This window comes from Medicago sativa, chromosome 3 (assembly GCF_051527215.1).
Source record: "Medicago sativa cultivar Bolivia chromosome 3, Bolivia_mono, whole genome shotgun sequence".
Taxonomy (NCBI): domain Eukaryota; kingdom Viridiplantae; phylum Streptophyta; class Magnoliopsida; order Fabales; family Fabaceae; genus Medicago; species Medicago sativa.
In genome coordinates, this window is record NC_140751.1 from 96,097,787 (window position 1) to 96,114,766 (window position 16,980).

Genomic DNA, 16,980 nt, shown 5'->3' on the forward strand with positions numbered 1-16,980 from the left:
TGTTGAACTATTTTGAAAATTCCTGGCACTATTGTGCTTTGATCGAAAAATACGCCCCAATTCTAGATGCATTGATGTTTAATTATTAGTAACTATTTATATTAAAAAAATTAAACCATTAAGGCATGTTCAACAATCCGAAGAAAAAAACAATGAAAATATGATATTATTTATATGAATATATATATTGTTTAACAAAGAGGTGTCATATTTCTTTAAAAAAAAGGGGTATTGTACATAGATTATTTAATTTAATCAACATACCTTGACGACGACGACGCAACGATGTAAAATTAAATGTGTTTTACATATCCACATCTTGTATTTGTGCATCTTCAAAATTTCCATTAACGGTGTCCTCCATATCCTCATCTTGTATGTGCATCTTCAAAATTTTCATTAACTGTGTCCTCCATATCCTCTTTTTGTATTTGTGCATCTCCTAAATTTTCATTAATTGTGTCTTCAATATCAACATCTTGCATTTGTGCATCTCCAAAATTTTCATCAACTTTCACATTATCTGCGACCAAAGTGATATTATAATTTAAGACATAACAAATGTTAATATTTGATATATTCTACAAAAGTATTGGAGTTACCATATTCTGGTTCATAATATGCCGGTTCATCATATTCTGATTCATTATCATGAGTTCCTTGAAAAGTTGATGCATTATTAAGATCTGGTAGTTAAAATAAATATAAATATATAAGAATATTTATGTCATAAAAAAAAGTAACACAATATAATAATAAATAATATAGTAATTGTTAAATAGGTGTAAAAGTATATAATTTTGTTTTCATCACTAACCAAGCGTTGGGTCATTAATATGTATGGTACTCCCTCCGTTTCAAAATGAGTGTCGCTTTAGTAAAAAAAATTGTTTCAAAATGAGTGTCGCTTTCAGTTTCCAATGCAATAATAACTTTTTCTTTTCAATTGTACCCTCCAATTAATACTCTGCACACTGCTTCCAAAGTATTACTTTTAAAACTAACCAATAGTTAATAAGGATAATTTGGTAAAATAACCATTCTCATTCTCTTAATCATTGCATTTCTTAATATGTGTGTAAACACGTAAAACGACACTCATTTTGAAACGGAGGGAGTACTTGATTCTGCTTCGTTGTCATGAGTTCCTTGAAAGTGTGCATTTGAAAAATTCATAGCTGTGAAAATCTGATTGGTCACGTTTGGCTCAACGATATCATTAGTGCATGATATTTCAACTTCATTTCCTTTATTTTTCTGTCGTTTATAATTTTCTCGTCTTTGAAGTAGTCGTTGTTGTGTTTGCTCACTGTCCATTCTCTCTTTTCTTTTCCTTTCATATTCTGTCTTCCTCACTTCATCATGATCCTCCCTCGGTAGTTGACTTTTGCTATTTTCCATTTTTCTAATAAGAACTGTCAAAAGTAAAGATTAATAATTAATAATATTGAAAGAGATTTTTGTTTTTTGTTTTAAAGGGGTAATAATGAAATAGTTAGTAAAAGTACCATGCATATATTTAATTTTTTTAACAAAAGAAAACATGAATTTTTAATATTTTTTTATCAATGTACCAGGATTGCAGAGAAACGGGCCGGTACAACTCGTATTCAATCCGGTTCGATCTATATGCGACAATTTTACATGAGTTTTGACTTTTGATCATATTAATTCGGTTAACCAAAAAGCTTTGTAAATTTTGAGAATTAATAAACGACTCATGAGAAATGGCAGATCAAATTAACTGGGGCTTTATTTTTGAAGGAGATCGATTTTTTTTACCTTGAAACCTATTTTGTATTTATAGAATAGCCCAAATTTACAATAATGGATTCATATAACATATAACCCCTCATGGAATCATATCAAAATAATTTGATTCACATGTTTGAGATTTAAGAGATCAATAGAATCAAAGAAAGAAAAAAAATGCACCAGTGTATATAATGGCAATCGCACAACAAAGATAATTGGAATTAAGGCACCATTGAAAAAAAAATGCACCGTTGAAATAAACTATGATTCATATTTTTTGATTACCGTGCCAAATACTTTAGCAATACACACGATTTATTTCAAATATCATTAATATTCTCGGGTTCTCTTTTATATATATAAAAAGAAAAAAAAAACTATCATAGTTTGTATAAGCAATTACTCCCTCCGTTTCAGAATACATGTCCAAGTCAACAACTTCGCATATGCCAATGCACAATTTTGACCGTTAATATCTTTAATTATCTAAAGTAAAAAATTATAAAAATTTAATATTTTGAAAATATTTGTCGAGACAAATCAAACAACATCTTGCATGCTAATATTTGTATTTATACATTAGTAAAAAAGTATGGTCAAAGTAAGTCAAGTGAATAGTGCACATTGCAAAAATTGGACATGTATTTTGAAACGGAGGGAGTATAAACCAGCAAAGTCAAAGAATTCTTAAAAATAATCGTAAATAATTTGAATCATAATTTGATTAGTTGTAACACGAAAGGAAAAAACACTTACAGGTTAATTCTGAATTCTGATGTAGAGGGCGGAGAGAGGTTGGGAAAAACTAAACAATGCGGGAACGAATTATGAACTGTGAGAACCTTGCTTATTAATATTTTTAATATAGTGCTAACAAATATTTTTCTATAAGATTTTGAATCATAATATTTTGCTCACGTTTGTTACTAATCTTTTTTTAAAACGATTTAAAGTCCAATTTTAACATTATTTTTTGCTCATGTTTGTTATTAATCTTTTTTTTAGAGGATTTAAAGTCTAATCTTTAGCATTATTTTTTGCTCATGTTTGTTACTAATCTATTTTTAGAGGATTTAAAGTTCAATCTTTAACAATATTTTTCTCACGTTTGTTACTAATCTTTTTTCCATAGGATTTAATGTCCAATTTTTAACATTATTTTTTGCTCATGTTTGTTACTAATTTTTTTTAGAGGATTAAAAGTATAATCTTGTACAATATTTTTAGAAGATTAGTAACAAACGTGAGAAAAAAAAAGATTTATAGTCCAATCCTCATCGGCTATTATTTTTGTTTAAAAAAATTTAAAAAAACTCATAGACATGTGAGAAATAAAGCAGGACAAAACAAATATCGTTGAGAGATGAGAATGAGAAAACAACGTTTCTATTATTATTTAGTAGATTAGTTAGTGATCATTTAAATTTTTTTTTTGAAAGAATGGTGATCATTCAAGTTGTAAGTTTCTTTATTTTTTGACCTCTTTTTTTGCCAACAAATACCTTTGTTTTAGAAGTTGGTAAGCGAACTTTTGTTTCAGGAATTGGTAGACATGTAGTTGCTAATAATGGTGGTAAAAGAGGGTTAACGGAGATGATTAGTGACATGAATTACTAATAATGGTGGTAAGGGTTAACGGAGATGATTAGTGACATGAATTACTAATAACGGTGGTAAAAGAGGGTTAACGGAGATGATTAGTGACATTGATTACTAATAATGGTGGTAAAAGAGGGTTAACAAAGATGATTAGTGACATGAATTACTAATCCACATGTTATTTTATAATTGGCTAATTGTATTTAAAATTAAGGGTATTTTTGGAAAGAAAAGTCCAATTAAGGGTATTTTTGGAATGAAAATTCCAACCCAAAAGTGTGCTGAAAGGGGTAGTTTTCTTTATATATAGTATAGATTATTGTGCATGTCTTTCAGCTCTTTTTATTGCATTAAGGTTTGAAAATTATGAACAGTGTTTTTTTATGAAATTTTGATTAAAATTAAAAATATATATTCTATTTTATTTCATATTATAACAAATTAAAATAATCATGATTGTCTATTTTAATGACATCAACAATATAACAAAAAATTATAATCTAATTCTTATTTTTTTAATGACACTAACAACAGTTTTTATTATAGAAAAAAATTGTTTCAGAGTATAATTGGGATAATGAGAGAGTAAGTATAGATATATTCATCTAGTTTGTTATATTTTTTAAAGGATAAAGGAAAAAAAGCTAGACATATTATATACATATATTGTGCTTGTTACAATTTTATTCGAATATTTGAATTTACTCTTATTTATTTGTTACATGTGATATCGATAAGTGCCAGGAAGCAGTTAGATACATAATATATTTGAGGCACAATTGTTACTTGTTTTACAAGTTATTTAAGGAAAAGCCGAGAAAAAGTAAATAATTGTCATATTACGCTTTTTATACCTTACTTTACCTATTTGTGCAGGAATCGAATGTCAAGACACTAAGCAAGAAAGAAAAACAAAGAAATTGTGCAAAGGTCAACTCGCCACTGCGAGCCAGCGGCGAGCTGAGGCAGAGAGTATAAGAACAACTCGCCTCCAACACGCAACGGCGAGTGAAAGGCGAGAAATCTCGCCATGGCCAGTGAAATGCGAGTATATGGCGAGCTGGAACAGATAGCAAAGATCAAATTTTGCCATGGCGAAGGAAAATCTCGCGAGCCGAGTTAAGGCGGTCAAACCCTCTCAGAGCTGACGTGGCAGAAACTCACTAACTCGCCATGGCGAGCATATCTCGCGAGGCGAGTTTAGCAGAACATACAGATGTATAAAAACATTTTTCCTTCATTTCAGACATATCTTATCACTTATTTAGAGAGAGAATAGGGTGAAATTTACTGTACTTCATAGGGCAATAGTGATAGAAGGTGGATTCATCAAGAAACTTTGAGAAATCAAGATCTTAGAATGAATCTTCATCATTTCTTCCATGATTGTAATGTTATCATGACAATGATCAACTAAATCTCCATAGTTGGGATTAGAGGTGCTTGATTAAGCTTAGAATGTAATCTTTTGATCTTTCAAATATATGGTTCTAGCAATTTACATGATATTGGGTTTATTCTTGTATTTCATTCCTTATCTTTGATTTAATTACTATTGAAAAATACTTTTATATCTAGGTTTAGAATATTCATTTATCAAAACAATAATTCTAGACATAGGGTTAATGTTTTGATAATCACGCAAAGTATCATAACTTAAAGCTTTCAGATCATTTGATAGATTGAGAAATCGTCGATTAAACGATACGATCCATCTTACAATCTCATTTAGACATGAATGATATTGTTGAGTGATGCGTGATAATTTCGGTAAAAAGCTAGAATCCATATATGTGATCGTTAGCTTATATTTGACGCTTAATCAACGAACTCTAATCCCAACACTTTTACGTCTTATTACTCTCCGTTTTTATATTTGCAATTTAGTTCTAGTAGTTTTAAGCAAACAACCAATTTAAACCCTAACTTAAAATGATAATTTATGTTGAACGGGTTATGATATCGCACTAGTCCTTGAGGAGACGATACAACAATACTTACTTTTGATTGATAGAAAAATACTACATCAGTTATTTGTATTGAAAGTTTAGGGTAATTATGAAAACAAAAAAAGTCAGTTCAAAATAGTCAAAACATGTTATTTTAAAAAAATGGTTATTTCATATAGCATGTGAGCTTCGTCATAATGTTAAACTTTTATCACTAAGCTCCCCATTCATCGATAGAAAATGGTTAGATTATACAATAAGTTACAAGTATCTTTTGTGGTCATTAAAGTTAGTTATTTGTACCACGTTCGTTCTTTAATTTTATTTTGCAACAAATCAATCATTTGATTTTTTTTTTTGAACAGATTGGTCTTTTAATTCATAAAATATTTATAAACATTGTCGTTTTTTCATCTAACTTAAAAGTGCTTTCGCTTTCATTTACCATTGAAGTGACAAGTCCATAAATGTTAACGAGATCAAACATGATTACTTACGCATTTTAATTCAAATATAATTTTATAGACAAACGTTTCATGAACAACCTTATAAATCAAGTAATTAAAAAAATTTGTTTTAAAACAATACATAATAATACATTTGTGAACATTGGTTTTTATACCAGTGGATTTGAACCCACTAACTTAACATTAAACGTCAACATAATCATTTTTAACCGAGTTCGATTAAAACAAAGCAACAATGGGCATATTATATGACTCAAAAGATCAATTTACTGCAAAAAAATACATAAAATAAACAAATTTAAAGAACTAATTCAAAGTATAGCCACTGCAAAACATTCAAAGACTATATTGCAACAAAAAAAAAACCAAAGATAACCTATAACAGAACTCAAATGTTAATATGACACGATTCTCATTGAAGGGAGTACAATAACTACAAGTATTGTAACTCTATATAACTCTTCAATAGAACCAACTCTCGTTTTTTTCCTCTTAAATTCTTCGTCTCCTTTTATTTTTACTACCAACGTATCCTCGACTAAATTGGTCGTTGATGATGGTGAAATGTCATCACTACCCTTAAATTGGTCGTATCAAACACTACTAATAGTTTTATGGCTTAATGAATCATTTGGTCCCCTAACTAACTTCTTAGTTTCGTTTTAGTCCCATAACTCCTAAAACGTTTACACCGGTACTTCAATTTTACCTCCACTAGTCAATTTGGTCCCTCTACGTTAACTTTAACCTCAAATGTCTATGAAGGACAAACATTGTAGATGGTCCACCATAGACCTTTTTTAAAAATAAAAAAATTAAACCATTCAATCTACCTTTTAAAAAAGAGGACTGTTGGATCATAAAGATCCATTGTATCTTGCAATGAGTCAACAGCAACTAATTTTTCTTCCTTTGTTGGAGGTGAGAGGAATAATACGAATGTGTGGTGAGAGGGACACGGGGAGAGATGACGAGAATGTGAAGGGAGGGACTCAGAGAGAGAGTGTTGTAGGGGAAGAGAGAATGGCCATCGTGGACAAATCAAGGTTGGGGTGAGGTGAAGAAGATGAAGCGATTAGTAAAGGCTAGGGGAGGCATAGAGTAGAACTGTCGCTTAATAAATATTTACCGAATTTATTTGGAGATTAGTGCATTGTGGGGGATAATCAAGTTGGATTTTTGATAATTTGGATTTTCTGTTTTTTTTTTGTATAACTAATGAAGATGCTCTAGGATGATGAAGAATAAAGGGGATAAAAATCAGTTGTTTTTGGTTCACTGTAAGATACAATGAACCTTTATGATCAAACAATTATTTTTTTCAAAAAATGGATCGAATGATTCAAATTAAAAAAATTAATAAAGTCTATGGTGAATCATCTACGATGTTGGTCTACCTCAAAATTTTTGGATTAAATATAACATAAAGAAGCCAAATCGACTCACAAATGTAAAGTTAAAGGACAATATAGACATTTTATGAGTTATGTGACCAAAATGAAACTAAAAAATTAGTTATGGATCAAATAACCAATTAAAGTGTAACCAAAAAAAAAAAACCAATTATACCATCTTCGCCTAGTTCTATCTTTGTAAAAAAAAAATTAAAAATTGCATGATATGGGGAATTGGTACGTGTGTGTGATGTATTTTTCTTTGTGTAAATAGACAATTACCCCCTGAAATTGTAAGTTTTGTCAATTACCCCCTGAAATTAACAAAACGTCAATTACCCCCCTGAAATTGCACAATGTTAATCAATTTACCCCCTCCGTCAAATTTTTCTGTTAGTCAACCTGACGTTTTGCAAATACCCCCCTGAAGTTTTGCACTTATGTGCAAAATGCCCCCGAACTTGAAAATTTATATTTTTTTTCTTATCCTTAACTCAAAAAATATTAAAGACAAACAATTAACAGTTAACTTTAATACTTTACATTGTTCATTCATTCTTAAAGGGTCTGTTATTTTATTTTGTTTCTGTTATGCAATTTGATTGCTCAATTCTCCATAACTTATGACTTATTTAAATAGTGACACGCTAATTCACAACAAAGTAAGCTAGAGACATGCATTCCTCATGAATAATTAATTCTAGCAGTTTCTTAAGACAAGTTTGAATAAAATTATTCTATCTTAAAAAATGAACTAAACATGCATTTTGCTAAAGTAATATGAAGTTATTAATTCTGCATTATTTTTAGAGGATATATTATTATTGTAACCTTAAATATTAAAGATAACCGTTAATTGTGTGTCTTTAATATCTTTTGAGTCAAGGATAAGAAAAAAAACATATAAATTTTTAAGTTTAGGGGGCATTTTGCATATAAATGCAAAACTTCAGGGGGTATTTGCAAAACGTCATGTTGACTAACAGAAAAATTTGACCGAGAGGGTAAATTGATTAACGTTGTGCAATTTCAGAGGGGTAATTGGCGTTTTGTTAATTTCAGGGGGTAATTGATGAAACTTACAATTTCAGGGTAATTGTCTATTTACTCATTTTTTTTTCTTTCTAAAACTTAACCACTGAAAAGCTTCCACGCAATACCAATTGCCACGCGTACACTATCAATTGGACCAAATTATGTCACGCAACGTACATCTGAAAAATACTGATTCAACCATAGACTTGACTCATCACGTTAGCGTGCAAGAAGCGTTTGAACTGTGCTACAAGCCATAATCCAAAAACCATAAGAAGTTCTCATTTCTCATAATCGCTTCCACATTGATGCTGCACTAATCTGTTACCGTGGCTTCCTCAGGTTCACACCAGGGAGGATTATCACGAAGAAAACCCTCTTCTTCATCTTCGCAACAATCACAAACCGGGTCGACCCGAATTATATACAGAGAATCCACGATCCATTCCGAATCGGACCTTCCGATTTGGCAACGTAACTGGTTCATCGCATTTCTCTTCATAATGGCTCTCGGTTTCTTCGCTCTCGCTATTTTCCTCTTCCTCACTCTCGATCCTGATGTTTCTCCTTCTTCCACCGCTTCTGCTTCCGCTGCTTCCTCCGAAGGCGTCGAGGTTTTTCATTTTTCACTCTTTGTTTCTTTCCAATTTTATTGTTTAGGGTTAGAGATCTCGTAAATTCAGTGTTGAATTGAATTTGTTACTGATTTTGATTTTGAAATTTCGTAGGTTCAGATTACTTATGGTTCGGTGATTAAGTTGATGCATGAGAAGACGAAATTTAGGTTGCATTCTCATGATGTGCCGTATGGTTCTGGAAGCGGACAACAATCGGTTACTGGTTTTCCCAGTGTTGATGATTCCAACAGTTATTGGGTATTTTAATCTCGTTCTTCCTATTTATTTTAAGTTTTGTTTGGATAAATAGCTTAATTAAGTGTTTATAGGACAAACACTTGTTTTGCAAGTGCTTATTTATGATCTATTTTTATTACAAAAGATAAAATAAAGCCTAAGGCTTGGGATCGGAGTGTGATTCTTTCATAGACTCAGTTTCAATCCTCGAAGTGCGGAGTAAGCCTTGGCTTTAAATGGGCCCCGCTAGTGGACGCTGGGATTGGTTTCCCGGATTAGTTGGTCCTAAGCCGAATACTGAGTAAAAAAAATGTATTATAAGCTGTTTAAATGAACTATTTTGGAAAGATCACGGAAACAAGCTGAAAACAACCTATGGACATATTATGAGCTGGTTCCAAAAAGACCATAATCTCTTACTATTTTTTTTGCGTGGATGATCTGTGTTGATATTGGCACTTTGGAATTTGGTTCTTGACTTTGGATATGTGCATTATTATTTTGCAGATTGTTAGGCCTGAGCCGGGAACTTCTGCTAAACAAGGTGACACCATTAAAAGCGGAACCATAATTAGATTACAGCACATGAGGACAAGGAAGTGGCTGCACAGCCATTTGCATGCATCTCCAATATCAGGCAACCTCGAGGTGTGTTTTCTTTTCTTCCTTTTGCAAGTGTTTATTACTATATATGCTTTAGGATTTGTTGGCGATTGTTTTCTGTAAATGTTTCACTTCAATAAGCTGATTCTAAGGTGTTCCCCTTACATATAACCGCAATATTAAAATTAAAAATCACAGTTGATTCCTTTTTAATGGGGGTATATCTCTGTCCCCACTTATTGATGTTGCAAATTGCATTGTGCTATATTTGCTTCATTAGATGTGCGATTATAAAGACAAGACTCTGCTTTTGGTATATCACCATTAATGCAATTTCTCTTGTGTCACCTTTTGATTAGCTTTTACCAGGATTATTTAATTTTTTAAGTGCTCAAACTAAGGTGTGATATAATGTGTGCATTACATATCATCCACACAGGGTCCTTTTTCATCTTAATATAATGCAACTTCCCTTAGCTTCTAGGAAGCTCATCCATATTTTATCATTCACCAATCACTCCTGCTATTTGAACCAATGTTTATAAACCGGACAGGACCAAACCGACAAACCTTTGTGTCATGATTTAGTTGGTTTCAACCATGGTTGGCCAGATCATCATCAAGCAACTCATCTTAGCCTATTACTTTGTGACAGACCTAGAATTTTGAGTTTTGAATGTATCAAGCAACTCATCTTGGCCTATTACTTTGTGATCGACAAGAATTTTGACTTTTGAATGTATGGCCACCATTAAGCAGCTCATCTTAGCCTATTACTTTGTCACAGACTTTGACTTCTATTTACTCGTGTTTACATTGCATAGTCTTGTTACCCTAAACAATAATGGAAATGTTTATCTCTATATTTTAGCCTATTATTTTGTGATAGACCTTGACTTCTATTTACCCGTGTTTACATTGCACTGTCTTGTTACCCTAACAGTGTAAATGTTCAGCTCTATGTAAGCTAGAGGATTCTCTGCACTTTTCCATTTTGATTTCTGTTTTCTTTCAACTAGTTAAGCATTTCAGTATATTTTTGAACATGTCTTAGGCCTATCCTTTGCTGAAGCAGAGCTGAACGAAAATGGCACTGTAACATCCTGATGCATCGCTTAGCTGCTTCTGTATAAAAATCAAATAATAAGTACTATTTATCTCAATTGTCAATGACATCAATTGATTTAGGGTCTTGCTAACAAGTACCCTAAGGGCATTGTTTAAGGAACCCACAAGAGGAAATTATGTCTTGAAAATACAAGTCAAACACTTGTTAAAGTCATAACGTTAGGGCACTTGTTAGCATTTTCCATTGATTTATCACTTATCTTGTAGCTGAGTATATCCATCCAGACAAGGTTTAGTTGTTTTACTTTGAAAAAAATAATACTTATGCAATTAACCACCACTTATAAGTAATTACAAGTTATTTCATCACATATCCATGTTCCCACCTATAGACTGATGCACAGAAATTTGACATTGCTAAAATTCTTGAATTAAAGTACTTATATAGAATGAGCTAAGGGAGTTTTTTTTCCCTTAACCTACACATTATTTTTTGGTCTTCTTTGATTTTCTTCTGCATTTGAATGAGCTAAGGACTTAAAAGTAAAAATTATAATTCAAATACAACCTGTTTTAGACCTAATCTTGACCATTGGATAACTGGGTTTATAATTTTTGAGTTGACATTAGGTCAGTTGCTTTGGTGGAGAAAATGAATCTGACACCGGAGACTATTGGAGGTAACATGATTTTTTAACGACAATAATAATTAGATCTCTATATTCTCAAAGGTGCTTAAATTGGTTTTATTTTCGTTAGGCTTTTAATAGAAGGAAGTGGAAAGACTTGGAAGCAGGATCAGAGGTTTCGGCTTCAGCATATTGACACTTCAGGCTATCTTCATAGTCATGATAAGAAATACAGTCGGATTGCTGGGGGACAGCAAGAGGTGAGAATTTGTCTGGAACCTTGAAAATTTCTGTCGTCTTTCACCAATGTTTTCCCTTAACCTATGCGTCATTTTTTCGCTTCTCCATTTAAATTATATATGCACTGAAATTTTTTGGATGCTTGATGCTTTCTGTTTTGTTGTTTGTCAGACATGTTAGTTGCTTGGCTTTTTAGGGTTCATTGGCAACAAATAACGATGTCGATGATGGCATATATCATAGATTTTTATAGTGATCCCAATATTTTTATTTTTTATGCATAATTGTTAGCATTGGGTTATCATTATTGATTGTCATTTATTTTATTTGACTAGGTTTGTGGTGTTCGTGAAAAGCGTGCTGACAATGTCTGGTTGGCAGCTGAAGGTGTCTACCTTCCTGTTACTGAAAGCAAACAAGCTGAGTAGTATCAATATTTTGTCCAATTAACATTGATTATGTAATTGAGAGGCTAGCATTGGTCCTGATAATAGATGCAGGCAGGCCCTTCTATTAGTCTGTTGAATACGTGCGCACTCTTAGGATGATATAATGATAGATATATTTTGTCATAGGTTTACTTTGTTATGAAGTATTGCAGGCCCTTCATCTCTCACAAATACTTGCAGCATGTTATTTTTGTTGTGCAACGTGGTAATGGGTATTTTTTCAATTATGACTAAATATGATGGATTTACAGTAAGTAAATGAATCAAATTTAACGCTATTTCTTGACTACACATGCCCCTTTTTTTGTTTAGCTGCATGACACCAAAATTATATAGTTAGGATGTGATGTGTTTCTTTTTGGCAGTGATGATGGCATCCTGGTTATGAAAAAAATAGGATCCAACTGAGTATACTAATCTGTAATGACGATAATTTTTCTGAGAAAAGCTATGAAGCCAATTACACATTTAACATGTTACCAATTTGGTTGCATGGAAAGATCTAATGCCACAGAATGGTGGTTATGGACTAGAATAAATTTTAAGCAATATTGGTCCACGCAACAATCATGTTTCGATTCAGTAATAATGCAGATATTCCCAACAAATTCACACACTCAGAATCAAAGAACACAAATGACTTGTCTAGTAACGATTAAGAATAAACCATTAGTTAAAGTTCAATGATAAGAAATAAGAAGTTGGCAACAACCTTGGTTCGCAACATCATTAACACAGCCAGACTAACATTTCAAATTGCCATCACTGATGCGAGTGCGTCCCCTTTTGCTGCGACCAGTCCTAGAAGTGACAATTTTTTTTCCCACGTGTGTTACACGTGTGGTTTCCTGTGTAATCACATAAGTTAAGAAAAACTGAGATTCGTAAACAGTAAGACCAACACCTGCTGCAGAGTGCAGAGCATTAATTTGCTTAAGGGAAAGAACTTTGGCATTACGTATGATCTTTTCCTCTCGAGTATATTGTGACCCTCTGCTCTTCCAGGACTGTACTTGACTCGATGTAGCAGGTGTGTTATCATTAGGCAACCTGTGTATGATATTGGATCTATATGACACTGAGTTAGAGCTGTATTAATCGAGAAATTCCGTTGCAAGTACTACCTCCGTCCCAATTTAATTGACACAATTTTGTTTTTTACACATATTAAGAAAAATGTATAAATAAAGGGGAAAGTGGAATATATTGTATTGAGAATGATAAAAGTATTATTTAGTGTTATATTGTATTGAGAATGATGAAAGTTGTATTGAAAATTGAAATGAGTCAGTTATTTTGGGACACTTTTTTTTAGAAAATGGGTCAGTTATTCCGGGACGGAGGGAGTAACATTTAGGGTGTGCGGTACCTTTTCTTGAAGTCTTTGATTCACGCAAATTCTGATTAGTAATAATAACTCTGGTTCCTCTCCATCCATTTGTAACACAAAGTGGATAGTTTATGTTTAAGGGTTAAATATGTTTTTGGTCCCTATAAATATGTCAACTTTTCGTTTTAGTCCCTCTAAAATTTTCCTTCAACTTTTAGTCCCTATAAAATTTTCAATCTTCACTTTTGGCCCCTCTTTTAAAGTAAACTCATATGTAGAATTCATATTTTTTAATAAAATTTTCCAGAAAAATTTAAAATATTATAAGAATCACTCCAAAAAAAATTTAGAATTTTTTAACAAAACATGAATTTAATATGAATTTTTATATTTTTTACGGTTAAAAATTCATATTTAATTTGTGTTTTGTTAAAAAATTCTAATTTTTTTTAGGAAATTGTTTTAGAATATCTTACACATTTCTGCACAATTTCATTAAAAAATACATAAATTAAGTTGAAAATAGGGACCAAAAGTAGTGATTGAAAATTTTATAGGGACCAAAAGTTGAAGGAAAATTTTAGAGGGACTAAAACGAAAAGTTGACATATTTATAGGGACCAAAAACATATTTAACCCTATGTTTAATAAACATGCGTACAAAATTTAATTTATACAGTACAATATCATCTAATGCCACGAATTAACTTTACCAGTTACTTCCTGAACTACAACCTTCATCTAATGTCTGCTTAGAACCATCGAGGAATGATCTGGCATGACACTCCCAGGGTACAATTAAGCAAGTTTCCCCTAAAACGAAGATGACCAGAGTTTATCAAGCTGAGTGGTTGAATTCAAGGTGGTTGGCTTGGCTATGGAACTTTGGTGTGAAGTAGGAAAAAGTTGGAAAAACTGGCCAAAAAGTATACATCCTTAATTCCTTAGTCTCACATTTGCAGGGAAATTAATGAATGCGAGTTTTAACACGCTTGCAGCAGTAATTTGGTACACCACTTCAAAGCATGCAACAACTCATAGTTAAAATAAAACGGTCAATTGCAGGGTGCGTGTGTGTGCTGTATGAACAAATTCATACTAGTAATTTTAATTTGGTTAGTAGGGCTGTTGGAACACAACATTTCTCCCAATAGTATTTGGTACTTTAGATGTACATACGATCCATAATTAATCCTGACTCAAAACAGATGCCTACTGAAAATCATTCAAAAATTACCCAAAATAATTGAACAACACTAGTATTGCCCAACGCACCCGGCACGTAAAGAAATCAATTTCTTAATTCCTTTGAATGCAGATATTTGGTCCCCCCCAAAGAAAAGTACACTTGTCCACCCCGTTAGTTGGTTGAAATGAATTCACACATCGTATCAAAACAGCAGCAATGAATGATATGTTATATTTGCTCAACCATACAGACCCTTCTTTTCTTATATGTAGTATATAATCAATTGATTATTAATTATTCACAACTCAAATAGAGCACCTGTAGCCAGAATGTGATGGAATTCACTCCTATGATCTCAAGCTACCATCCAGTCCAATACTTGTCATCATATACTATGCTTTTAATGAATTAAACGCAATATTGTTGTATCATCATGGTTCATTAGGTTGTATTGCTAATCGATGTCTTACATATAGCATCGGGTAGTGAATGAAGGTCTTCTTCAATCGTTACTATACGAAGGTTCCACCATGCAATAGTACAATAACCATACTCAGGTCAACAAAGTGCCACGTATATATATGCTCTGCAATTAATACACCAGCACAATTCTGTTTTTAGCTCTACTATAGTAATGTACAGTAACATACGCCTGTGCTATGATGATCAATTTTTGGTATATTTTAGTAGGCTTAATTGCACTTTTAGCCCCCTAACTTTCCAAAAGTTGCGGTTACAGCCCCCTAACTAATTTAAATACAAAACGGCCCCTTAAGTATTGAATCTTTGTCAGTTTTGGCCCCCTGGTCCATTTTTGACTTGGTCGTTGATGACGTGGCACCCAAACCCCTTATGTTTGGTGCCACGTGGATATTTTTTTTTTTTTTTTAAATCTTGCAGGCTTTTTTAAATTGGGAGGTAATTAAAAAAAAATAGAAAAAATTAAAAAAAAAAGGAAAAAGAAAAAGAAACATCAACAAAGTAAACCCCTTTCTTCTTCTTCTTCCTATCGCAAAATTCCCCAAAACCCTTTCGAATTCAACTCTGATCTATCCATGGCCGACGAAGCTAAAGCCAAAGGCAACGCTGCATTCTCCTCCGGCGATTTCGCAACCGCCATCCGTCACTTCTCAGAAGCCATCAATCTTTCCCCCACCAACAAAAAACAATCAAAGAATTTTGTAAACCACAATCTTTACCTTCATCTCTTCACCTTCATCCTTCATATCAATCTTTATATCTTCATCTCTTCCAATCCAACAAAAAAAAACTTGATTTTCAAATTCCCTAAAGTCTGAATTTTCAAATTCACAGCATGAACAGCAAACACCAACAGCTTCAAATCATTAACATCATCACTGAGGGCTTCCTTAATAACCCTCTTCACGAAATCATGTTCTGGATTATTCTTTACAACCATCGTCATCGCCGTCGCCGCCTCATCAGACCCATCAACCATCGTCCTGTATTCCAACCGATCCGCTGCTCACGCTTCTCTCCAGAATTACACTGACACTTTAATCCGTTTGGTGATGCTTTTTCTGGACCGGAGATGTGGGCCAAACTTACGGCTGAACCTACAACTACGGCGGAGGTTGAGCCTGAACCAGAACCGGAGCCAATGGAGGTCGCTGATGAGGAGAAGGAAGTGAAGCAGAGGAAGGCTGAGGCGCAGAAGGGGTTTGGGTCAATGGAGGTCGCTGCTGAACCTGATGTCTTTTTCTTTTTCCTTTTTTTTTAATTTGTTCTATTTTTTTTAATTTCCTCCCAATTTGAAAAAGCCTGCAAGATTTAAAAAAATAAATAAATAAAAATATCCACGTGGCACCAAACATAAGGGGTTTGGGTGCTACGTCATCAACGACCAAGTCAAAAATGGACCAGGGGCCAAAACTGACAAAGATTCAATACTTAAGGGGCCGTTTTGTATTTAAATTAGTTAGGGGGCTGTAACCGCAACTTTTGGAAAGTTAAGGGGCCAAAAATGCAATTAAGCCATTTTAGTACAAGTAAGCACAATGTTACTGTCGATTAGTGAAGGTTTTCTTATAGCAAAGCTCTACTAGTATATGCTTTTGGGCACGATCATGCTCAAGCTCTGGCTAAATAAGTCTAAATTCAAAAAATGCAAATCAATGAAACTTGACCCATGATGGAATTGGAAAGGGTAACCCAACCCTACATTAGGATTTAAAATTAGAATATGGATCTTGTTAACCGGGGCACTAGTTAAGGAATTCAAAAAAGGAAATTTTGAATGAAAAACAACACTTTTTTGATTTTTGAGGAATTGATTACACAGTTTACAATACAAAAACTATCATATTTGCTTCCTTAACCAGTGTCCCCGGGGCACCGGTTAACATTTCCCTTAGAATATTTATACCAAAAGTCAACAAAGTTAGTTAGCACCTAGAAG

General features: G+C 32.9%; 1 protein-coding gene across 2 annotated transcripts; it reads left to right on the forward strand.

Annotated features, from left to right (window-relative positions):
- The first annotated feature begins 8,407 nt into the window (after positions 1-8,407).
- Positions 8,408-12,213, forward strand: SDF2 (stromal cell-derived factor 2-like protein precursor). 2 transcript variants are annotated; one of them, XM_085756364.1, is made up of 6 exons: positions 8,408-8,813; positions 8,928-9,074; positions 9,561-9,701; positions 11,355-11,404; positions 11,484-11,613; positions 11,929-12,213. In XM_085756364.1, exons 1-6 carry the CDS (start codon positions 8,703-8,705, stop codon positions 12,019-12,021), a joined length of 672 nt encoding a protein of 223 aa, XP_085612490.1. In that variant the 5' UTR covers positions 8,408-8,702; the 3' UTR covers positions 12,022-12,213. The 2 variants fall into 2 exon arrangements, with proteins under 2 accessions (XP_085612490.1, XP_085612491.1); XM_085756365.1 differs by having other exon boundaries at positions 8,934-9,074.
- Positions 12,214-16,980: the final 4,767 nt, after the last annotated feature.